This window comes from Cottoperca gobio, chromosome 9 (genome assembly GCF_900634415.1).
Source record: "Cottoperca gobio chromosome 9, fCotGob3.1, whole genome shotgun sequence".
NCBI classification, from domain to species: domain Eukaryota; kingdom Metazoa; phylum Chordata; class Actinopteri; order Perciformes; family Bovichtidae; genus Cottoperca; species Cottoperca gobio.
In genome coordinates, this window is record NC_041363.1 from 4,205,963 (window position 1) to 4,230,281 (window position 24,319).

Genomic DNA, 24,319 nt, shown 5'->3' on the forward strand with positions numbered 1-24,319 from the left:
GTGTTCACGAGGAGATAAATCAGCCTTTAAGTGTTCTGTTTCGCACTTTAATATCTGCTCTGGAACCCCCTTGTCTTTAAACTGGAGCGGCACGGTGAGAACAGGCTTGACAGTAAAGCACTGGATGTCTGTGAAGTTCAGCTAAGGATAAGACCGGGAATATGTTGAGGAGCAGACAAAGCGAAGGTGCATTGGATCAGATTACTTTGTCAAATCTTTGAAATCGTCCAACAAGTCTGCAGCTCTGTGAGGCTATGTTCACCATTCTAGCTTATTAACTGTCTAACATTTGCTAAACAGTAATTAACACTAAGTACAGCAGAGCCTGGTGGGAATGTCATTATGTTTTGTGATATCTAGTCGTAAAACTAAATATCAGACACATTTAGAATATTGAACCTGATGACGGCACTAGATCAAATAGCAATTTTTGTTTACAATTAATCCTGAAGGGGACGTATGAATGCGTGCACAACATTTCATTGCATTCCTCCAATAGTTGTGGAGATATTTCAAAATGAAACCACAAATGTGAATCTCTTCCCTTGAAACATCTTCATTAACAAGAAGCTTTCTGTATAAGGATACGCTGTCCGGGGGAGTTGCTGATGTTGTCTCCAGGGGGCGCTGTGCTGGTCATGCGTGATGCGATGGGGAACTGGGAGAGCAGCTTCAAGCTGAAGTCTTCGAGCCACTCGTACTCCTTGCCTCGGTGGATGAACATCTTGTTCTGTAATGTGCAACAAAACAAAAAAAGGAAACTGAATTAAAAAGCTGGAATTATCGTTGCGTTCCATAATTTATGAGCGGCGGGCTTGTGCGGCGACAGGACTGCATTCCTCGTGTCATCAAAAAGCCAATAACCTTTATCGACATTATTGCACATGAAGCGTTTCTAAAAGCCGGCTCTTTGCATGAGCACGATAGTTTCTCTAAGTCTGTGTTTATTGAAATAAGTAATCAGTTCCGTACCCTGAGGAAAGAAGGGAATCCAAGGCCGTAATATCCAACAGCAAAGTACTCTGGCTGCGGCCGCATAGCGTGCATTATGTTCTCGTAGAACTTGGCTTGTTTTTTCTGTGAAAGAGGAGAAAGCAGAGTGCAACACATCCACAGTATGTAATACGTCTGAGTGAAATGTGAATGTGGTTACTCATGTTCTTTTATATAATTACGAGAAAAGATTACTGGACCACAATCCCACTAACGCTGAGAGAATTCATAAGTAGATATCTGTCATTCAAACGCCACAACATGAGCAGACTGCGGATGGAAATGAGTTGTGTAAACAGGTTAACACACTTATCTCTTCCCCATCTCCTCAATCAATTGCACTCATGACGTGAATTGACTCGTACTGGAGCAGTTTCTTTCCGCTATTATTCATCAGACACATTTCAATAATCCTAGACATGCATTCACAACTAAATCCCTTCAGTGGTTTTCATACGAGTGTATCTGAAGAACAGCGCAGACGTCCTCTTACCAGCAGCTGGCTCAGCTCCATGAAGTCGAACATGTGGCTCTCGTGCATCTTGGCCAGCTGCTTGCCCAGCTCAATGGCCTTCTCCCACATCTGAGAAGACATGTGCATCACTCAGTTAAAAAGGAGACACAAAACAAAAACACAACAACGCAGTAGCACGAGAGTTTGCCATCTGGCGCCCGCGGCTGTCCTCGCGGCTTGGAGGGTAAACAGTCGATAGGTGGCTGCCACCGAGAGATTGGAACACTTTACTGACACGACACCGAGCTGAGGTCACTTCCCCCCCGACACAATGCCCGCTCAGATTTCATATTTCTCTCTGGCTAATTTATGCATCCTGCAAAACCATAAAGCAAATGGAGACACCAGCTCACACGCAGAGGAGCAGGCGAGCAGTAAACACCCACCTTGCCCTTGTCCAAATAGCAAATGATCTCCTGGATGAGCCTCTCTTTCAGCTCCTGTTGGGTCCACACATGCTTCCCGTCTCCAGGTATCAGATGAGGTGCGCAGGGTTTGTCAGACCACTGGGGAACGAAATGAGCATTATTAAACACTCAGGTAGACATTTAGAAAGCATGGTACTATTAAAGGTTATATAGCTCTTTGTGTCGATGTATAATGTGCCAGAGACCTCCAGTAATTCAGCATGTAGCAGCAGAGTGTAGGACGCCTCGGTGTAGTTCTCACAGTCCAGGTGTAAATCTCGCAGCTTGTACAAGTACCTAGTTACAAGAGCACGTAAGTAAAACACAGGTAGCCCTTTGGTCCGAGCTCCAGGTGCGCTGTGTCTGTTTCTGACTCACCGGATGTAAATGTCCTCCCTCTTTTCTTCTTTGTAGAAATTCTGCAGGAGAAAAGAAGTATCGTAATTACACTCTCTTGAAATATTTGCTCTGAAGCAATTTGCAGCAGAGGACTAGTAATTGCTTTATGCACAAGCACAAACAGTGGGAACCCTTTTGTAAGCACAGAGCGTACCAGCACGTTGACGGTGCAGCTCATGCGGTGCTCAGGACTTTCGTCATGTGTGATGGTGCGGTACGCCAGGAGATTCTCCAGCAGGCTGCTCAGCAGCAGAGCCAGCTCCTCTCCGGTCTGTGACAGGTATCTGTGGCGTCTGCAGTGCTCCAGCAATCTGCACACACACAAACAAACCTGTGAAGGGCTATTTGTACTTTACCAGTGTGGCCAAAGTTTGCCTTTTCCTCCTGACGAGCACATTCAAAGCTTTTATTTTGGCAGAATCTTTGAGACACTGCGTCACAGCGGGGTTTCTATTGATTAGAAGTTGCTTACAACACATCCTTCTGGCTACTTGAGGACAATCATAATTGTCTTTGTATTTCAGAAGCTGTAGTGAATTCCCTATCACACAGAACAGACAGATCTTTGATCGCTGTGGTGTTCCACTTAAAACACTTTCAGAGCAGATGAAATACGTTTTGATCTGCTCCTCCGCCTTACGTTTTCTCCAGCAGGACTTTGTACTGCTCGTCCCCTCGGCCTCCTTCTACCTCCTGATCCAATTTTGTTATCAGTTCGTTCTCAAACTGCAAAGGTAAGTGGGGAATAAAAAAAAACAACCCATATCATCATACACATTGTAAATGTTGCACTTCAGTAGAATTTAAACAAATAAAAACACAAGTTCTGAACTTGTGAAGCTTTTTACCATTTCGAATGTGCGTGCGGGGCTGAAGTTGTGCTCACACTGCATCATATCAAAGAAGATGGGGATGGTGGCTTTCCTCAGTTCGGGCTCAGGCACCAGTGTGACCTCCAGAATGGGGCCGACCATGGCCGGGATGAACTTCATTTTGTGGGGGCCTGAGGGACAACGGGACATTATCACGCAGAAATATCATAGTGTGATTGGAGAAGGCAATAAGCTGCATCATATCTCAACACACAGGGGATAAATCTAATAATGTGGCAGACCAAACAACAACACACTGTGAGCCTGGACAATAACAAAATATTGTCTTGTTATTCCCCGTGCATTACTGGCAGGCACTGGATAAACAAAGCGGCATCATCATATAGTGCAAAATACTCACCGAGATTGTACCACATGTCTCTGATCTTAAACCCGATCGTCTTCCTCATGTCTCCATATCTGCGGCACAATTAAATCAAAGGCCTGTTAAATGAAGTTTTCTCCCATTTAAATAATCTTTTTGATGAATTGTAAGTGATCTCACTTGTTCAGTATCTTATTTCGTTTCTCTTGAGAGAAGGACTCCAGCTGCAGTGTCTTGTGGGTAAGGAACGCCACAGTCAAATGAAAGTAGTGATTCCACAGCTGCGAGGGGAGCAGGGTTCTCAAATATTAATACCATAATTACCTTCTCATAACACTGGCTTTTGATTTTGTGTTAAATAAGAAATGTAACCTCTACCCGGGCAGGGGAGGACACACCTGCAGTTCAAAATGCGCCTGGTCCAGAAAATACATGTTGAGGACGTCCGAGTACTGATTGATGGCCCTGAGGAACACCTGCATCTGCACCAGGTTCATGATCATCCAGTCAGCCGGGAACACGTCTCCCATGAGGTCCTTAAACATGATGAATGTCTCCATGAGGAAGTCCTGAGGGCAGAACAGGAACAACATCTTTACTGCAAGTGTATGCAAACAAGGGCTGCTCGATTACGGCAAATATCATAATTATTTGAGTCAATATTGAGACATCATGCATTTATTGAAATAAAAAAAGAATTAAAATGTCTTTTTAGCAGTGGATTTTCTTTAACTTTAAATATGAGTTAACGAAAAAAACAAATAAATACATGTTGAAAAAAATAAGACAAATAAAATATATTACTAACATATAGATATGTATAAAATAAATATATATAATAAATTAAATCAAAACTATGTCGTAATATTAGCACACTTCCACAACCTACTGAAAACTATTAAATATAACTTTTCAATATATATATATTGAAAAGTTATATTAATATATATATATATTTTTTAAATTAAATATATTAAAAAAATAATTTAATTAAATATATTAATATTAAATATAACTTTTCAATATATATATATATATATATATATATATATATATATATATATATATATATATATATATATATATATATATATATTATATATATATATATATATATATATATATTATATATATATATATATATATATATATATATATATTTATATATATATATATATAAATAAACAAAAGCCCAAAATAAATTAGATCAAGCATGTTGTAGTACCCTGCCACATACTGCTGAAAACTCCTAAACATATATTTTTTGGTAAACTGTATTCAACCTCAGTAACTCAGCGTAAAAGGGAAGGGCAGGGATTTATACAAATGTAAATGTTTATCTTGGTTTAATAATCGTTGGTTCAAATTTGAATATATTGCCTAGCCCTAATGTACACTGTCTCTTTAAAGAAATACAATAAGGAATATTCAAACTAAGCAAATCCAAAGTCCAGCACACATACTGCTCTGCACGGCATAATGGAGACCCAGTACTGCCGTCCTCATCATGTCAGTCCAATCCATCGCTTGAAATGTCTATAATCAATATTCCCTTAAGGAGCAGTAAGTGGTTTAATGCCCGTTATTGATGAGATGTTTCAGGAGGAGATGTAGCCAGCAGGGGAGGAACCAGGACACTTACAACGATATCCTGTCTCGTCTTGAAGGTGCTGATGTAGTGGCCGTAATGTATGTCGTCCATTTGCTTCAGGATGGCCGTCATGCAGGCGAGATACTGGCCCTGCAGAGGAGTCGACTATTACTCACATGACATATTTCTCCAAAAGAAAAACAGCAATTTTGTGTTTTATTTGTTACACCCCTTAAAATAATGATACATTTGTTGATTTGGGTATTGTACGTGGATGTCAGTGGACTTAATATTGAAATGAATGCTAAGTCGTCAAGGACGTATTTCAGCTGGACCAGCTTCGTGTGCCTTACAATGAGAGGGGAGGATCTCTCCATGCTGATGACAGTGCGATTAACCCTGCGAAGAAGCCGCTCCATTATCAGCTGAACGTGCCCTCTGGTTGGACCCTGCACAGACAGAACAGCCTCAGGTACAATTACCAGCTGAAACACAGCGGCACACAAACGCTACAAAGTGTTGTCAGTATCAAAAGGTCGGATCACTCAAACGACAAAAAAGCAGGAGAAAAATATCAACCTGTATTCTCACAGGAGACAGTTTGGGCTTCACTTTCCCAGGTTTAGAGATACAGCCTCCTACATGATAGCTATCTAAATATCTGTGTGTGTTGGCCTGCTGCTGAGACAAAGAGGGAATTAAAAGACGTCACCTCAGGCTTAAGGAAATTGTGATTTGTCATTATGTTCTGATGTTTTAAAGAAAAGCCTCTCAGTGACGTCTGTGGATTATCCTTTGTGGGAACAGGTGTTGCTGCCATTTCTTTCAATGCTGTGAGCATCCATCATGTTGGGTTGGTAGCACAAACCTCAGAGACAAATTAGGGACGCGCAGATACTCAGTATCTGCATCGGTCCGATACTGGACAAACCCGCCGGGACTAAAAAGAAGTATAATCCAAAAGCACATAAAGGCCTCAGTGAGTTATATCATGTGTTTTACACTAGAAACATATATTATTATAAATAATCACATCGAAACTTTTGCACACGTTTGCTCTTTAAATTTCATTTTGAATGATGCAATTATAACAAGCTGCTAAAAGTTGCGTGTGTAAAATAAAAGTTGAAATAAAAAGAAGCAGCCGTGTTGCATAACCGAGTCACGCTGTGGGCTCTGCATTTGTTCCTTTAGAGGACTCGAACAGGTTTCATAGTTTGAGTGCGATGTGTTTTAGATCGCTACTGTATGTTAAGCAAAGTGCCTCCATACGCATGTATTATTTACAGCTTAGTTGCCTAAGAAAGGGGTGAAGACGGTATTGGATTGGTATCGGCAGATGCTCAAGGTTGCGGTTTCGAGCGATCCTTAAGACAAACATCTGAAAAACAAGGCAAATAAAACGCAAACTACCTACATGACTAGATGTTCCTTTTTAAACCTCTTCTCTGGCAGCAGGCTGAACAGGGCAGATCCTTTCCTTAGCTTCGTCCACTAGCTCCTCCAGGGGGACAACTCGGTGCTACCGGGCTATATGGCATATACAAGTCCTCAAGCAGGCTCTGGGTGTGCCCCGGGCCTTCCTTAGAGTTCGACGTGCCCAGAAAACCTCTTTTAAAGAGCAGCCCGAATCCCCTCACCTGGCTCCTTTCCATGCAACACAGTCCCCATGGAGGTCTGAATATTTTACCTCATATGTCAGGGTGATGGAGGAAACTCATTTCAGCCTCTAATACCTACAATCTCATGCTGGATGTGTTTTTCTGTCATTTGTGTGCACTGGCCCTTTAAACGAATGATCTCTGTGTGTCTAAAGGAAAATTCTGGCTCCTCACCACGTCCTTGCGGTCCAGGTTGTCCAAGACCGTGCTGAGGAGCTGGGCGCAGCCCTCGTGGTCTGGTTTACTGGAGTGGTCGTCCAGCTGCCCACTCAGCTGGTCAGTAAGAAGCGGCAGGAACACATCTCGACAATCTGCGAGCGGAGAAAAGACTGTGCTCATTGGACCACACGGCACATTTCCTTCTAATGGAGCTGACCTGACAAACTTGTGTGTAGGTGTGAGGCGGAGCAGAGTTGTTGTTTTCTTTTCTTCATCTTGTGTGTTATGTGTTTTTCAAGCCTGGAGCACTCCTACCTGGCTGCCTGAAAAGGTCACTCTCCACCATTTTACACATGCAGCCCAGCTTTTGACGCACGAGCTGAGAGTCAGGAATGCTCTCGATGAACTTTGCGAGGAGAACGCTGAGAAGAGAATGAAAGAAAAGAGCCAAGAGAAGCCATTGTGACCATTTGAATGCACCTCACATTTCACATCTACTAATTAAAGTCACAGAGGACTAACGAGCGGCGCACATGACAGGTTGATTTTACAGCAGCAAGAAATGAGAATAATGCCAGAAGTAAATATGATCATTTGCGCCGAGTCAATTATCATGTCCTGCTGTACAAATTCTCTGGAGAGTTACCTGAGCTCCGCGGGATCAAACACCATCTGGATGTCATTAATGATGCTGGGGAGGTATTTCAATATTGCTCCCTGAAAAAGCAAAGAATCAGAAATGTTTTTTATTCTCGAGTAAAACAAACTTTGTACAGGAGCTTTTCCAAAACCTTACCGAGACTGCAAACAGTTGCAAAGGGAGTTTGTCTTTAACACATTTTCACAGCTGGATTACTGCATTTACAAAAACACTGAAAGTCTTCAGAGACTGACCGGCCGGACACGTGACTACTCAGATCTACAATACAAAATCTAAACACGCTACATCGACATCTTCCTCAACGTACCTTTATCTTCACTCCCTCGTCCAGCGGTCTGTCCATGAGAGTGTTGAAAGACAGGAACAGAGTGCGGATGGAGTTGAGGAAAGCGTCCCCATCCTCACCGTTCCCGTAGAATCTGAGAATCAAGGCCAGGCGATGTATCAAAGGAGGTCATCCTTATAATAATAGGGACTGAAAATAAACAATATGTCAAAGTGGATTCTTGGGCGGAAGTGATACCTGAGATAGAGGACCCGGGACTGTACGATGAACCTGAACAGGTACTTGAGAGCTTTGAGTGCCGCGTAGAGCCTCTCGGTCAGGACGGACTCCTCTGCGTGGCCCACGTAGTAGTTTAGCACCCTGGTTAACTTCCTGAGAAAGTAAAGCAGTCAGGCATCAAGGTCGGCTGGTAATTTGCATGTGGGTGGAGAGCGAAAGGACCCACTAAAAATAAACAGCTTGAAGGGGTACACGCAGACTCACATGTAGGCCAGAGTGGCACTGAAGTGCTTGTTGATGTAGGTTTCCAGGACTGGATTGAAATGCTGGAATTTGATGTCGCCAATAAGTGTGATTATAAATACCTGGTTAGAGACAAGAGGAGGGAACACAAATCAGAGCCAAGTTTAAAAAGAACACAGATATACTGAGCGATTCCCAACCTTTCTTTTACTTGTGACTCCTAAAAGTTAGAATCCTGAAAGTTCTCCTACAGACAAGTAAATAAAAAGACTCTGCTGTGGCTGGTATTCTGTTTAACACGGGTTTATGTTGTTTATTAGCGTGTAACCGTCAGTTACACGCTAATAACACGCTAACACCCGTTTGTCGGGGACATAAACACACTTTTGAGTGGACGGGATCTTTTACATTTTCATGAAATCAAACAGTTTTTGTCCTTACTTTGCATTTTAGTCGGTTTACGCTAGAAAATAACTAGTCCGCACGATGTGTCGTTTACAAAAGCACTCACCAAGGCATCGAACACCAGAGTATCATAGGTGTCCTTTTCTGAGGTGTCCATCATGATGTTGAACAGGGCGTCAAGAGTGTCCTGGAGAAACTGTGCATGAAACAGAACGCAGTTAATAAAGAAAAAGGTTGTATCAAATATAGCAACATGTTAGATATGCAACAGAGCTCACTTTAACAATCTCCCCTCCCTCCACCTCCATCAGCCTCTGCAGAATCTGGTCCAGGTCCTCCGGCTTAGACCTCCAGTTCAACAGGCCGAGTAAATCCACTGGGAAAACATTAACACAGGAAACCTCCACTGTTACAACAGCAGTTAACAGAATCGTGCTAGAAGCTTTAAATGTCAATAAAAACCTAATTAGATCAAATCAACAGCAACGTATCAGCTTAATTCATTTTTGGGGGACTGCAGCGCTATCTGCTGCAGAATCTGCTTCACTTCTTAAAGAGGACTCGCGACAGGACATCTTTTAATTACCAGAGTCGGAGTCTGGAAGATTGGGGGGAAAATAGAAAATGGTGCCCTACGGTACCGTTCTGAGTGAGTTTAGTGGAGCAGGTGAGCGTGCCGATCTGGAAGCTGTCTTTAGTCACTGGAATCACTCCTGAATGGTGGAACTGCTTCGCTGTTTGCTTCTCCTTTTCCTCCACTTCAGTCCAAGTCGCTGGCAAGGTGAGATAAACCTTTGCATCCTCCGCCTTCTTCACATCAACCTAAGAAATTCATAGAACGGGGAATGAATCATGAAGGCTAGCGATCGATGGAGCTCTAATTTCATATTTATCGATTTAGGTGAGATTCATGCATAATCCATCTACCCACTGTCAGCTACTCAAGACACACATTGTTTTGGGCGGGGGGTGTAATTCGATCAAAACAATCTCCTGCTTATTTTAAAGATAAGTGCGGTGAATGACTTTTTGAACAAAGAAACCCACAATCCTGGAACGTTACCTTATAGACGATGAGTTCATGCCTGCCGTCTTTAAGCGTGGTCCCATCTCCTCTCATGAGCCGGACGAAGGCCATACCGAAGGGCTTCTCCGATTTGTCCCTCGCTGAAAGACACACAGGAGCGTAACATCAGCCACTGTGTTCACCGGAGTGGCAGGATTACATGTGGGTTGTTTTCATACACTAAGTCACTCACAGTCCTGGGAGGATCGGTGTCGAAACATCACCCTCAGGTGACAGCGGCAGACGTCTTCGATGGGAATTGTCACCTTGCAGGAAGGAGATAAAAGTCAGGGGAGTTAATGCAGGATTAAACACATGGAGGAAGTACAAGCAGGTGGGAGATTTGTATGAGCAGCGCACCCTATGTCAATTCCTTTCCTCGGAAATGAGTTCTTGGAAGGAGTAATTAAAGAACACGACATATCACGTCCGGGGGTTGACATTACCTTCACCGTTTCGTTCCAACAAGGCTGCTTCACCTGGTAGTAAATGACAGACTTGTACTCTGAGATGCCATCGTAACCTGCCCCGGGAAATATCACCTTCTACAGAGAGGAGACATGACACACACTGATGATACCAAAATATCAATATATACATTTTCAAATATCAATGTTTGTCCGATGATGGCGCTGGAGGAAGGGAAATTAATGAGACATTTCACTTAAAACTACAAATGTGAAGCTCGTGGAAGAGGAAACGTTTGTGATAGTTAGTGTGGCTATGTGATGGTGTCCCTGCCCTGGAAATAAATCTAATCTGTTTGAGAATTAATGTTTTTTTCCATGCACGGTCCTTGTTTAATGAAAAAGTATAATAATAATTAATATTATAATGTAGGGACCACTTGTACCAACATGCATGGGCCCACAGAGCCATGGCACTAGCACGGCTCAGAACTGCAACAATTACAGCATAATTAAAAGAGATGGTGGCACAGACGTAATTAGAAAAGAGCTACGTGTTGTGTTCACTGCTCTATATTACCTCGATGGAATTGCCTTCCAGATCGTGCACACTGAGTATGACCTCCACATTTTTCGGGGTCTTCTTTTTACCACGGTCAAACTCTCCCTGCAGCAACGTTACGTAAATGTCGTTCCTCACGTTTCCTGGAGAAAGGACACGACAGATGATCAGACGGATGTGCTGAGAATTCATAAACCCTTCTCACGCCTTTGTAAGCAATTAAAAGGAACATGGCCGTGGTGTATGTAGAGCAATGCCCAGCAACAAAGACTTTAATCCACCTGGGAGGATGATTTCTGGAAAGCCCATTTTCCGCACGATGGCTGTGCTGCGGTCGACAAAGTGGGGGTAGTCCTTCCTGACTTGGGAGAGATCCCCAGGGAGGAGCTTCAGGGTCACAAATAGCCCTGCCAGCAAACATGTAAAGATACTCAATGAGGCAGAGAACAAAAGGACCCAGCCCCTCGACCCCTCACACATCATTTATTCCCCTCAAAGCAGAAAGGTCAATTCAGAGCGACCCTCTGGAGTCGCAGAGGGAACACGCTGTCTGCGAGCGCTTCATTTTACCCTGGCCTTTGTGATTGACCTCCCGCGTTGCAATGACTTTGTTGAAGACAGCAGTGAGCGGCTCGTTCTCTCCTATGACTCGGGAGGGGATGAGCGGAGACATGATGAGTTGCCTCTGACGGATGTAGGTTTCCATAGCGATCCTGGGAGAAAAGCATCAGAAAGACTATAAGAAGAATCAGCTGTCAGCGTCTCTGACAGGTGACAAACAAACGGACAGAGGAGCTGCAAAAGGAATTGTGAGGCTTTCTGGATGTCTTGACAAGATGCACCATTACCACACACACACACACACACACACACACACACACACACACACCTCAAGTGTGAGCCTGAGCTTTATGAAGTACAGGACTGCTTATTTGTAATTTAATTAGCAGTTAAATTAATCAAAGAGACGTTTTAGACTGAGGGGGACAGATGGAGGACTGAGGGAGGACAGAGGGAGGACTGAGGAGGACAGAGGGAGGACAGAGGGGGGACAGATGGAGGACTGAGGGAGGACAGAGGGGGGACAGATGGAGGACTGAGGGTGGACAGATGGAGGACTGAAGGAGGACATATGGAGGACAGATGGAGGACTGAGGGAGGACTGATGGAGGACTGAGGGAGGACTGATGGAGGACTGAGGGGGGACAGAGGAGGACTGAGGGGGGACAGAGGGGGGACAGAGGTAGAACTGAGGGAGGATTGAGGGAGGACAGAGGGAGGACAGAGGGGGGACAGAGGGAGGACAGAGGGAGGACAGATGGAGGACAGATGGAGGACTGAGGGAGGACTGAGGGGGGACAGATGGAGGGACTGAGGGAGGACATGAGGGGGGACAGAGGGGGGACAGAGGGAGGACAGGGGGAGGATTGAGGGAGGACTGAGGGGGGACTGAGGGAGGACTGAGGGAGGACAGAGGGGGGACAGAGGGAGGACTGAGGGAGGACAGAGGGAGGACAGAGGGAGGACAGAGGGGGACAGAGGGAGGACAGAGGGGGGACAGAGGGAGGACAGAGGGAGGACAGGGGGAGGATTGAGGGAGGACTGAGGGGGGACTGAGGGGGGACAGATGGAGGATTGAGGGAGGACAGCGGGTGGACTGAGGGGGACAGAGGGAGGGCTGAGGGGGGACTGAGGGAGGACAGATGGAGGGTTGAGGGAGGACTGAGGGGGGACAGAGGGGGGACAGAGGGAGGACAGAGGGAGGACAGAGGGAGGACAGGGGGAGGACAGGGGGAGGATTGAGGGGGGACTGAGGTAGGACAGAGGGGGGACAGAGGGAGGACTGAGGGGGGACTGAGGGGGGACTGAGGGGGGACTGAGGGAGGACTGAGGGAGGACTGAAGGAGGACAGAAGGGAGACAGAGGGAGGACTGAGGGGGGACAGAGGGGGGACAGAGGGGGGACTGAGGGGGAACAGAGGGAGGACAGAGGGAGGACAGAGGGGGGACAGATGGGGGACAGAGGGAGGACAGAGGGAGGACAGACGGGGACAGATGGGGGACAGAGGGAGGACAGACGGGGGACAGAGGGAGGACAGAGGGGGGACAGAGGGGGGACAGAGGGAGGACAGATGGGGGACAGAGGGAGGACTGAGGTAGGACAGAGGGAGGACTGAGGGAGGACTGAGGGGGGACTGAGGGAGGACAGAGGGAGGAGAGAGGGAGGACAGAGGGAGGACTGAGGGAGGACAGAGGGGGGACTGAGGTAGGACAGAGGGAGGACAGAGGGAGGACTGAGGGAGGACAGAGGGAGGACAGAGGGAGGACAGAGGGAGGACTGAGGGAGGACAGAGGGGGGACTGAGGTAGGACAGAGGGAGGACAGAGGGAGGACAGAGGGAGGACTGAGGGAGGACTGAGGGAGGACAGAGGGGGGACTGAGGTAGGACAGAGGGAGGACAGAGGGGGGACAGACGGGGGACAGAGGGAGGACTGAGGTAGGACAGAGGGAGGACAGAGGGAGGACAGAGGGGGGACAGAGGGAGGACAGACGGGGGACAGAGGGAGGACTGAGGTAGGACAGAGGGAGGACAGAGGGAGGACAGAGGTAGGACAGAGGGAGGACTGAGGTAGGACAGAGGTAGGACAGATGGGGGACAGAGGGAGGACTGAGGTAGGACAGAGGGAGGACAGAGGGAGGACTGAGGTAGGACAGAGGTAGGACAGATGGGGGACAGAGGGAGGACTGAGGTAGGACAGAGGGAGGACAGAGGGAGGACAGACGGGGGACAGATGGGGGTCAGAGTCTAAGTGATGGCAGGGGAAGGTTTTAGTATTGCCAGAACAATTGTTCCTGTTTTTAGATTTGTGTTATTGTACAATGTTAAATGAGCTTGTATTGTTTGTATATCATCGTTCTGTTAATAAAGGTTAACACTGCAGGCAATTTGTTAGAAACTGGCATTTGATTTGAGTTTTGATGAAAAGCGTTCAGTTGACTGTAGTTGGAATTGGACTTCACTATTTGACTTACAGTTTGTGAAGTCTAAAACACCAAAACTAAATGTCAATGACACAGTTCCTCAGACATTAGAAAGTCTTGGATAAACAATGATTAAGGTCATTTGAGCGGCTGTGATTATTTACTTCTGACTCACAAGTTAAATGATTTGAGACTAGTTATTAGTTGTACTGCGCTGCATGGATTCCTGTGGTAATTGCAGTTGCAACAGTGTTTCAGAAAATGTGCTTGAGCAACAGAAGAAGATAAAATATCTGTGTTCTGTCCAATAACTTAAGGGCTGAAGAAGAAAAAGACAAAACGAGAGAAGCGGATGTTCCCTTTGAGCCATTGTTATTCTTGTTAGGATCCGTACCTACAGAGATATATGGCTCAGATCAGAAATATATAGTGCGGATACTTTTATTGATCGCCAAGAAAGATAACTGTGAACTGGAAGGATTCAAAACCACCAACCATAACTCACTGGAACAGGAGGAATGCCCGTGTTGTGTTTATCTGTACCTGATCTCTTTTCTTTATATTTATTCTTTATTATCATATGTTCTGTTCAGTTCAAATGTAAACATTAAATGTATCCTGTGTCCTGTCGTCGTTCCATTGCTCATTGGATAATTCACTTTTTCGTTGTTAGTTTGTAATCATCAGGTTCATGATTACCAGTTGCAAATGAGTGTAAATGAAATATAAATTCATTTGGCGAAGCTGAAAAGCGTAACGGGTTGTTCTGTGCTGCAGCCTGGATTACTACACAGCGCTCAAAATACACATTTGATAAAATATTCCATCCCACAGAAGCATGTTGTTTTGTAGTTTGCACCTTCTCAAGAAGAGCGAAGAAACAGTAAAACGTTGGGAACATTTGGTTTAGATGTCAAGAATCAGTCGGGATATTTTGGGTCTCTTCCATCTAGGAACCTTGTGAGTATATTGTGCTTGTGCAGGTGCTACGACGACGTGGTCTTGAAGCCCGTCTTTGAGAAGAGCGAACATATTTGTCGCTGAAATGCAACGTAGGAAAGTTGAATTGCGTCCTTGAAAAAGGTGATGGAACGCAGTGAGCGCACATAACTCGAGGCCTAATACAATGCTCTTCCATTATCATTGTGTGACGTTAGAAAACAAGGTCAGAAGTGCGACGTCGTCAACTCACTGCTGAAAGGGGATGAAATGCTGTTTGTCCTCATCGTCGGTCTTTCCATGGGCGGTGTCTGTGATGTCCATCACTGCAAGCAGGGAGCATCGGTCAGTGGTGTAGAGTAACTAAGTACATTTACTCAAGTACAAATGTGTACCTTTTGTACTTTACTTGAGTATTTCCATTTGATGTTACGTTGTCCTTCTGCTCCACTCAGGCAAATATTGTACTTTTTACTCCATTATTATCAATAAATAAGATTGGACATACTATTGCTACACAACTGTATATAAAGCTATTACAACTATCCCCACCTTTACCAGCTCCAACATTAACAGTGTATACATATATCACATTATAATCCAATAGTTTAATATTAGAAATTCCACATAATGAGTGCTTTTGCTACTTTAAGTACATTTTGATGCTAATATTTGTGATACTTGTGAATGCAGGACCTGTAACACTACACTGTGGTAAAGCTACTTCTTCCAAACCAACAGCAAAAGTATGAATTTACTGGTTTTAGTTGTAAAGAGTCAGTTATTCACCGCAACTCTTCTCTTTGTAAAGCAGGAGGCGAGCCCGGCGGTGGAGCTCACTCACCTGTTGCCGGGCAGACAGCCAGCGTACTCAAACAGATCGAGGGTTCTTGATCTCTAGTGTGCAAATGCTTCATTCCACACAGCTCTTTTCCTAAAGTGACTTTTATTTCTCTTTCTTCCTGGCTAAGAAACAATAGGACTTCTGAGTGAAACGTTTCCCTCTGGTTTCAGTCCACTTGCTGGAACAAGCAGAGCAAACCATTCCTCATCAGATCCACTAATCATCTGGCCAAAAACAAAAAGACGGCTGCTATTCCAGCCGCGGCAGAGTGGAGGCATTTTCTAGGTCAGGAAGCAGGTGTTTCCATTTCATTCATTTTTACACCTCGATAGAACTCTTGGTGCACCAGAAAGGAGAGGAATGTGTTTTGAAGAGCTTCGGAGACTTTTGTGTTGCCAAAACAAATATTAGGACGTGTGAGGAGCAGCTCACCAGCTACACCAAATGGCCTCCGCAGTCCTCCAGTGTGTTTCTTGCCCTCTTTGAGCTCCATGCTGCCCACTCTGATGATCTGACACACCAGGAAGAGTCGCTGCCTCATCAAGTCACTGCTGCTCAGGTCCTGGGACGCATGAGACAACAGTAAAGAGGACGACGAGGTGTTTTACATGCACAAACTGACGTAATGTTATTATGTTCATGCAGACCAGATGGCAAATATTACAGGATGAAAGCATGCAGTAAAACCCTCAAAACATATCAGCAGTCCGGCATCTTTATGTGTTTGTTTTGCTCCCGGAGGTTCTTCATGTCAAAGTGTGCTTTGAGAAGAGACATATTTGATCAGTGAAGGTGCTTTTATCACATTAAAAAACACCATTTCATGCAGGCTGGCACCACGACTTCAGACTGTGTCATTAACATAAACAGCAGCGAAATAATGAAGGCAAATGTATTCAAATTTTCAAAGATGCGCCGTGAAATGTGAGTCATTTAGTGACACTTTCAGCAAATTAGAGCGATCCGGGAGCAAATTGGCTTTTTTTGTTTCAGATTTCAAGCCGAGTTTGGATTGTTTAAATCCGATGCTGAGGGAATACAGTCAGCCGGTTGTGGGATTCAGTTACCGTGAACAGAGCTGGCAGGTTGTTGAGTTTTTCGATTTCTTTAGGCATTCCCATACTGTCCCAGCGCACCAGGAAGTTTTCACTGCATGAATTTAAATAAGAATCACAGTTAGATATCATATTATCTAAAAAGAAAAGGCACCAGGAGGCAGAGAAAGGTAATGATGCATAAGCGTTGCATTATTTTATCCGTCTTAATAGATACAAAGTGCAGATTTTGAATAGCAACAACGTGAGAATCTATTGGTCCATAAAGACCATCACCACACCATCATTATTGGTTTGAGTTAAACTTCTTTGAAAGGTCAAAATGCAGGAGAGATCTTTCACGCCGTTAACATTCATAAAGATGAACTTACTAAAGTTGCAACTTAGATATATTTTTGTTCTAGGAGGTTCTTTTAAAAATCACTTCCATTATTTATAGCGGCACCGTTTTTTGACAAGCTCAGAATAGAGACATTATTTTTCTACACCAGCAGCTTCATAACCCCTGAAACTAGAAGCCTTCCAGCCTCCAGTGTTCATTTAAAACAGAGCAGAGTTATGTGATGATAATAATACACAACCTCAAGCCATTATTATTATTACTATTCTCCACAGCCATAGTATAACTCATTAAATGTCTTTATTCTTCCCTTGGTAACCTTTTACAAAGTAGAAGTCCTCGTGTGGTCACACACGTGCAGTCAAATCGACAAAAAACCTCAGTTTGATACTGAATTGTGGAATTAAGAGAAGAGTGAGGAGCAAACCTGATGAACTCAGACTGGTCGGGGTCATACAGAGACATGAGCAGCTCAGCATCCTCTCCAATGTTGCACACAAAGTTCTTCAGGTTCATGAGCAGACTGTAGGTGTGCACAGTACTGAACAGGGTCTGACGTCTCATCTCCAGGTTTTGTAGCCGCGTCTGCAGAAAAGCAAGGCCCGAGGAAGTGCATGGACACAGACATTATTTGAAATGGACAGCTACTATGGGGGGAGGGGTTATGGGTTATGGGTTAGGGGTTAGGGTTATAGTATGAATAAATCAAAATCATGCCTTCTCTTCTTGTATCCTGTCATCCACACTGCGGGAAGCCGTCTCGTGTGCCCGGAACAGACTGACCGTGCTGGTCCAGTCGGGATCCAGTGTGTTTCCTGCTTCATCCCGCACCACCAGGTCCAACCCCAGGATCCTGAGCAGCACAGGGGAGCAAACTCAGAGTTTACAGAGACAATCTTAGAGCCATGACTCAAGAAAATAAAACTTTACAGTGGTGTTTTTGCCACAAGGCAATCCGTTGCAGTACAATAAGGCAGCAGGATTCATACCGGTTCCCGTAATCAATCTTTGCTGTGACTTTCTTCCTGAGCTCCACAAGGTCATCCTTAGGCAGCGTTCCCGACACTATCTGAGATCGATATTCGATGAGGCTGTATGCCATCTGCTGAACGCCCCTGAACAGGTTTGTCTTGTTCGCCTGTCAGATGAAGATGTACACGCTCATAACAATACACCCCTCAGAGGTAAGAAACAACAACAACAACGTGTGAATCAGAGTAGTGTTGTGTGCAGTAGAAAAGAGAGGCCGGTCCACACGTACCACGTAGAGCTTCTGCCATATCTGTGCCCATTCTCTCAGAGTAGCCCCGAGCTCCTGCACCAGGGGCAAGTCTGCTGGAATAATTATTTCCTGCTGGCTACCAGCCACAAGAAGAGAATAATAAGATATTGGAAAAGTGGCTCATCACTCACACATCACGTCACATAATTTGGACAGACTCAAGTGCATTTCTATACATGACAAATAGTCGGATGATTCTCCTACACAGCCAAGAGAAGCATTACTGAATCTTCACTTATGGTAATTACAAGTGCACTGCTATGTTATTGGCTAATGACGAGGCGAGGCTGCAAACCAGAAGCAAAGTTGATTACCATCCCGCTGATATGTTTAATGATATGTGATCTCACCCTGTTCCCTCAACCGTAGCTTCCTTTAAGTGGATGTAGGAAGCTGGGAAGATGCCCTGAGGAAGCAATGAGGTAATATCAGTAAATATACATCACAGCGTTGGTTAGAGGATGATGGAGGTTTAATGTTTCCCTTACCTTCTGCGATTTCTTGCGTAGCGTGTAGCCTCTGTACCAGCCTGAGGAAATATGAATTAACAAAGAGGCATGTTACAGTGAGGCGGTGGACGAGACACCGTCAGGAGGACAATGTGGCACGCACGTTTACATTATCATGCGCAGCATATCGAGCGCCAGTTAGTTAGGAACATTTCATTCAAGCTCCTGCGGCGGCTTGCTTTGGAGAAGGAAAAAGAGGGACGTGTCAGGGCCTGTTGTGTGTTCAAGCTCGCTCACCTTCCAGTTTCTCAAGTATGTGCACCGTGTCCCCCACCTGCAGACACAGCTCCTGCTCACCACCGGTCTCATAGTTGTAGATAGCTGAAGGACAAAGCAGGGCTGTGTCATTATGAGAAACACATAAATACTGTTAACAGAGAAAAGTTTTAGGTCGTTCCTGCTCGAGGTCCAGTGGATTAAAAACTCCAAATCCCTTTTCAATCACTCAGGAGAAAATCTGTTTAAAAAAACAAAGGTTCTGGATCAGAGGTTTGCAGTTTCTCCCAGGCGAAGGAAAGCAATTCACCCTCCTTGTCGCCTAGCATGCATAGAGCATCTTGATCTTTGATGTATTCCTCATCCTACTGCTCCTTGTAAGAACAGGCTGTATGCTTGTGCATCAGGACTCTGTGACTCAAACCTTTAAAGCCTTTAGACGATTCTTAATTGGAACAGACGCCCTGAGGCGGTGTTACACGTTCCAGTGGACTGTACTGGAGCAGGGTGCTTCAGAGGGGAAAGCAAACCAAGAGGAGGCATCACATCCTCTTCATTTGTGATATCATCATACCACTGTGGCCTTCGGTCAATAGTTACACTCTGCAGGTTGTGTTTGCCGACTGGCTCACCTGTGAGCCCTGCCCTCCCTACACTCCCTTTATTAACCTTTCCTGCAGGCGACTCCTCATCTTTCCTTTTTAACTCTCTCACCAGGACACTTATGGGAGGGACCACACAGAAATACGTCTGTGCACGTACACACACACACACACAAATCCCGAAAGAAGTTGTAAAAGAGAAATCTTGGCAAACAATACTGTAGCAAAGGTCTTTGTCATGAGTAGAGGGAGCCACAAAAGTGAGCAGCCAATCTCACAGTCAGATAGAGGAACTATGAGCACAGCTCTGCCCTGACTTGCATGGTGATCATTTGTGTAGCTCCAGGCAAGATTTCCCAGCACGCTTCAACTGGCTTGGCTTATCACAACTCCGTCTGAATACCAATACTTGACAAAACACTCAAAGTGGCTATACCCTTCTCCCTCCATGACATCCTCCTCTTGCTTTCCAAAGCACATGTTTGCCCAGACAGACATCTCCACAGGGACTCAGGTTCAGACTGTGTTGGTGTAACCAGCCCATTGGCTCTTATAATATCAGGTTGGACCCATGCCGGCTGTATTGTTGTTCGGATATCACCTGCACAGGTTTAAGTGAACGATGCCTTACTGTGAGATCCCTCATCCGGTCATCAAAAAGGAAAACAAACCTAGCAGGTTCAGAAACACTGCAATTACCTTTCACACTTTTAGAACTTTCCCCCTAAAACCTAAAAACCCCTTTAACTACTGAAACTACAAACTCGTTTGGCCATAAAAGGAAACGGTTGATTTGTTTTACCAGTTTCTTCCCTGTAACAGAACCTCGTGGACCAGCCCGACCCATATTTTTTGTTTCATGCATTCGTCAGGCAGCCACCACTGAGGGATAGAAACGGAGAGAGACTGCTCGTGTTGTACAAACAAGAGATTCTGCTCCGACAAGTAAAGAGATAGGTCCATTGTTTTCACTCTGACAAGTGTTCAAGCTGTTCTTACTGTCTAAAGGGTGCAAGTTTGAGTGCGTAGTTGTCAAGATTGTACAAATGGTACAAAACTGACGAGTAGGACAACAGGGGGGGGTTGTGTCTGACCAATAAACTCAAGTGAGTGGCATTTTTTGCTGGCATGTGACTTTCACATATCATAAGTTGGTATCACATGTTTAACATAGTTAAGCTTGAACTACTTTCTCTAAGTAGCTTTAGTTAACCTAGCTCGATTCCTCCCTCGGGTATCTTTGCTGTAGTTCAGTAATTGGAAGCCTGCAATGCTTTCAAAGTATCTTCCCCAAACACTGGTTCTTTTGAGTTAAAAAAGAAGTTACTGACGTGCTGTGAGTTCTCTTTTTCACCGGGGAATTATTTGTGCTGGCGGAACAATATGGACTGAAACGAGCACTGAACAAATGACATCTGCCTCTGGTCATGCCGAGAGTGACAATGGTGTATTCACCGACATGACACAGTGTCCGGGCCTGGCAACAGCGTGGCATCCTGCCAGCGGCCGGCGCCCAGCTGAGCGTGGTGTGATGCCACCGTGTCTAAACTAAAGGCAACAGTCTGAACCTTGGCACCGCGGCTCATCTTTGCAACTCTTGAGACACACCATCTTCCTCTTGAACTTGAAATGCTGAGCCCGAAGCCACTGTAGTAAATTCCAATAAAGCCTCGATCGGTGTTTGCTTCAACTTAATGTGCATACTCATGTTAAATCAAAGCCAGACTGATTCACTCTAAATGATTTATCATGGAAGTGGATTAACCAACAATTAAAGAACACCACGGCTGAGCAGTTTGAGCAGCTGCTGGCAACCCATCAGAGTTAACACGTTTCAATGAGAAACCATTGTTCTCATCACCGACCGGGTGTGAAGGCAAAACGTAAACAACCACTCAGAGTTATTGCAGAGATACCACACACACACACACACACACACACATATAAACAATGTGATGCAAGACAGATGAGTGGAGCAACAGGAGGATCCCTCAATCGAATATGTGAAAGAAATGATGAAGGCAGATCAGACGACACACATAAGACTCTTCTCAAATATAACAATTATTTTCACTTGTACCGTCGACATTGTAAGCAAACATTGTGTATACTAAACTAGTGGAAACTGGAAAATCTTCACAATAAAAAGGGTAGTATTTTAAAAAGGGCTGCAACTAAAGATTATTCTCAAAAGAAAATAGTGAAAAATGTCCATCCTGGTGTTTGAGAATGTCTGTCAGTCCCAAAGAAATTCACTTTATTATGATGTAAAAGAGAGAAATCTCCACGTTTGGAGGCTGATAACAGCTTTTACTGACACGTTGTTTCATGAAAAATGTACTTAGATTATTCAAATGTTTAGCGATTATTCTGTCGATCACCTAATGGATTAGTTGACTAATTGTTGAAGATTTAGTATTTTAATTTAAAAACAATGAAAGGTATTATTAAAACGAGATTACTAAAAGAGTTTTAGTAAGTTTCCGCTCAGTGATGTATCATATGCGTCTTATAAAACTTATAGGGTATATCTACACAAAGTCATTAGGTAAAAGCAAGTCTATTAAAGTTTGTTTTAGAGCCAAACCTTTGAAAACATAAAGGCCGTGCCTCCAGTCCGCCGTCTAGACAGCCAAAGACCATCTGTAGCTCTTGAAACGGTGCTCCAGCATAATAAGTCCTTATAGGTTATCCATAAATCAGAAAGTTAATTCTCCATTTCAAAGCTAATAGTGCAAAAAGGAATTAGACCAGTTATGGGCTTGTCTTTTAATTAATTCTGGTTAAAAACCCTGCTACAAAGAAATTCACAATTACCTTTTCTGAAGGAGGAAAAAAAAAAAAACAGCAACGTCTTCTTCAGGTTCCTAAAGAACTAAAGTTATGTCCGAGTTTTGAAAGTCACGACCATCGGCTCGGTCCATCAAATCTGAGGACAAGGTCGACACTTGTCTCCTCGGCAGGTGACATCACAAGACGAACAAACCTCTTGATCTATGGACGCTGCGAATCTTAAGATTTATTTAGCTAATAATGCAATACAATATATACACAAGAACACAGCATGTAAAGTGCAGAGGTTTGCTGCAAGAGTCAAATCTAGTCATTATAACAACTTCCCGCTCCACTCAAACATGTGTTGTGCTGTTTGTTCCTTTACTCGTATGTTTGAGCTTCACTGTGCAGTTTGACACAAGAAGGGTGTTTTCACATTCCTCAGTGCCCGCCTCAGATCTGAGTTTAATCCACATACGAGCAAGATTCAAGATTCCACACACACACACGCACACGCACACGCACACACACACACTTGTTGAAATGAGGAGTGTGAAGTAGGAGGCATGTTGCATCGAGCTGTTTAACTTTTCAAATGAAATATATTTGCATATTCAGGACATGGACTTTTCCAAAAGAGAGTAATGCTGATGTGCTTTAAATAATAATTGACCAGCTTATTGGATTTTTGGTGGAGAAACCCTCTCAGACACAAATTATAATTCAAAACACAGCATTTTTATATTATATATATATATATATATATATATATATTCAAACCTTTTTGGAGGGGGTCTTTAAAGAGCACCACACCTATTTATTACTGAACCCTGATAACATTATCACATCCCAATTTATTGAGTTTTAAAGGGGACATATAAGAGTCATTTTCAGGTTTCTACTTGTGTTTTTGGTTAAAAAAAAAAAACACATTATTTTTCTCCTACTGTCTGTCTGAATACACCTGTATTCATCCCCTGTCTTCCAGGTATATAGGTATATACATACATACATACATACATACATACATACATACATACATACATACATACATACATACATACATACATACATACATACATACATACATACATACATACATACATACATACATACGTAACTACATACATACATACATACATACATACATACATACATACGTACATACATACATATATGTGTGTGAAGAGTTTCTGAATGCGGGCTTTGTGCATTTCTCCGTGGATTGAGTGTTTGGATAAGTGCACACTATTATTATAGCACTTAGACCTTTAAAAACAAAACACATTTTTTTTTACAATGCAATCTAAATCGATGCAGCAGAATCAGAGATGTCGTCTTTTTTACTAGTATTCTTAATATTAATATTCTTCTTTGGCCTACATTACCCACAATGCAACTCAACCACCACTAGTTTAGTCAGTTTCAGGTGTCCTATTCTAGTAGCAGAAAAAAATGTGGCCTCAAGCAGAAATCAAGCTTCAGAGACACATTTGTTTTCATTGTCACGCTTTCAGTCTTCAGCACCAACCGACGCTGACTCAAGTGACATCACTGGAGGGAATCGATCAGATGTAGCAGCTCTGTTCACGTTTGCAATGAACCACAATAGTGTTCCGCAATACCAGTTAACAGACTATGATGTGCGACATCAGTAGAGTTCCCCTTTTATTGTTATTTGGCAAGAGCATCAGTTGGCTGCAAATGTGTAATGTTGTTCATGTATGTTGTCAATAAAAACGGCCAGCTCCATCTGGGTTTTGTTAAAAAATTAGCAACATTAAGGAGACCTTGACCTGAAAACTAATGAAGCCATGGGATGTCATTATGGATGCAGAGATGCAAAAACAGAGATGCAGTAAATTAAACTAACATGTTCTTCACCTGCTGATTTTAATGCTTCAGTGCAGTGCTTCTCTTCACGATAGAAGAATTAGGAAGCTATCCTGTTATGAAGGTGTCACAAATTAAAGATTGTGGTATCTTAAGCTCCACATTATCCACAT

At 43.9% G+C, this 24,319-nt stretch overlaps 1 protein-coding gene across 1 annotated transcript in view; it reads right to left on the reverse strand.

The window, feature by feature from the left end:
- Positions 1–24,319, reverse strand: part of dock5 (dedicator of cytokinesis 5) — a 33,522-nt gene that overhangs the window by 7,697 nt on the left and 1,506 nt on the right. The window contains exons 2-41 of the mRNA XM_029438940.1: positions 18,958–19,041; positions 18,700–18,740; positions 18,562–18,617; positions 18,191–18,287; positions 17,919–18,067; positions 17,647–17,782; positions 17,357–17,514; positions 16,602–16,683; positions 15,967–16,096; positions 14,944–15,016; positions 11,341–11,483; positions 11,052–11,177; positions 10,789–10,913; positions 10,248–10,346; positions 9,995–10,067; positions 9,799–9,902; positions 9,377–9,557; positions 9,014–9,111; positions 8,842–8,931; positions 8,352–8,452; positions 8,106–8,240; positions 7,890–8,001; positions 7,568–7,638; positions 7,237–7,343; positions 6,937–7,073; positions 5,455–5,550; positions 5,153–5,251; positions 3,909–4,079; positions 3,691–3,791; positions 3,547–3,605; positions 3,162–3,316; positions 2,954–3,039; positions 2,468–2,624; positions 2,293–2,333; positions 2,121–2,211; positions 1,894–2,013; positions 1,487–1,576; positions 973–1,077; positions 589–730; positions 47–128 (exon numbers count right to left, since the gene is read on the reverse strand). Of these exons, the coding sequence (XP_029294800.1) occupies positions 47–128; positions 589–730; positions 973–1,077; positions 1,487–1,576; positions 1,894–2,013; positions 2,121–2,211; positions 2,293–2,333; positions 2,468–2,624; positions 2,954–3,039; positions 3,162–3,316; positions 3,547–3,605; positions 3,691–3,791; positions 3,909–4,079; positions 5,153–5,251; positions 5,455–5,550; positions 6,937–7,073; positions 7,237–7,343; positions 7,568–7,638; positions 7,890–8,001; positions 8,106–8,240; positions 8,352–8,452; positions 8,842–8,931; positions 9,014–9,111; positions 9,377–9,557; positions 9,799–9,902; positions 9,995–10,067; positions 10,248–10,346; positions 10,789–10,913; positions 11,052–11,177; positions 11,341–11,483; positions 14,944–15,016; positions 15,967–16,096; positions 16,602–16,683; positions 17,357–17,514; positions 17,647–17,782; positions 17,919–18,067; positions 18,191–18,287; positions 18,562–18,617; positions 18,700–18,740; positions 18,958–19,041 (4,303 nt within the window). The remainder of the gene's footprint in view (positions 1–46; positions 129–588; positions 731–972; positions 1,078–1,486; positions 1,577–1,893; positions 2,014–2,120; positions 2,212–2,292; positions 2,334–2,467; positions 2,625–2,953; positions 3,040–3,161; positions 3,317–3,546; positions 3,606–3,690; positions 3,792–3,908; positions 4,080–5,152; positions 5,252–5,454; positions 5,551–6,936; positions 7,074–7,236; positions 7,344–7,567; positions 7,639–7,889; positions 8,002–8,105; positions 8,241–8,351; positions 8,453–8,841; positions 8,932–9,013; positions 9,112–9,376; positions 9,558–9,798; positions 9,903–9,994; positions 10,068–10,247; positions 10,347–10,788; positions 10,914–11,051; positions 11,178–11,340; positions 11,484–14,943; positions 15,017–15,966; positions 16,097–16,601; positions 16,684–17,356; positions 17,515–17,646; positions 17,783–17,918; positions 18,068–18,190; positions 18,288–18,561; positions 18,618–18,699; positions 18,741–18,957; positions 19,042–24,319) is intronic.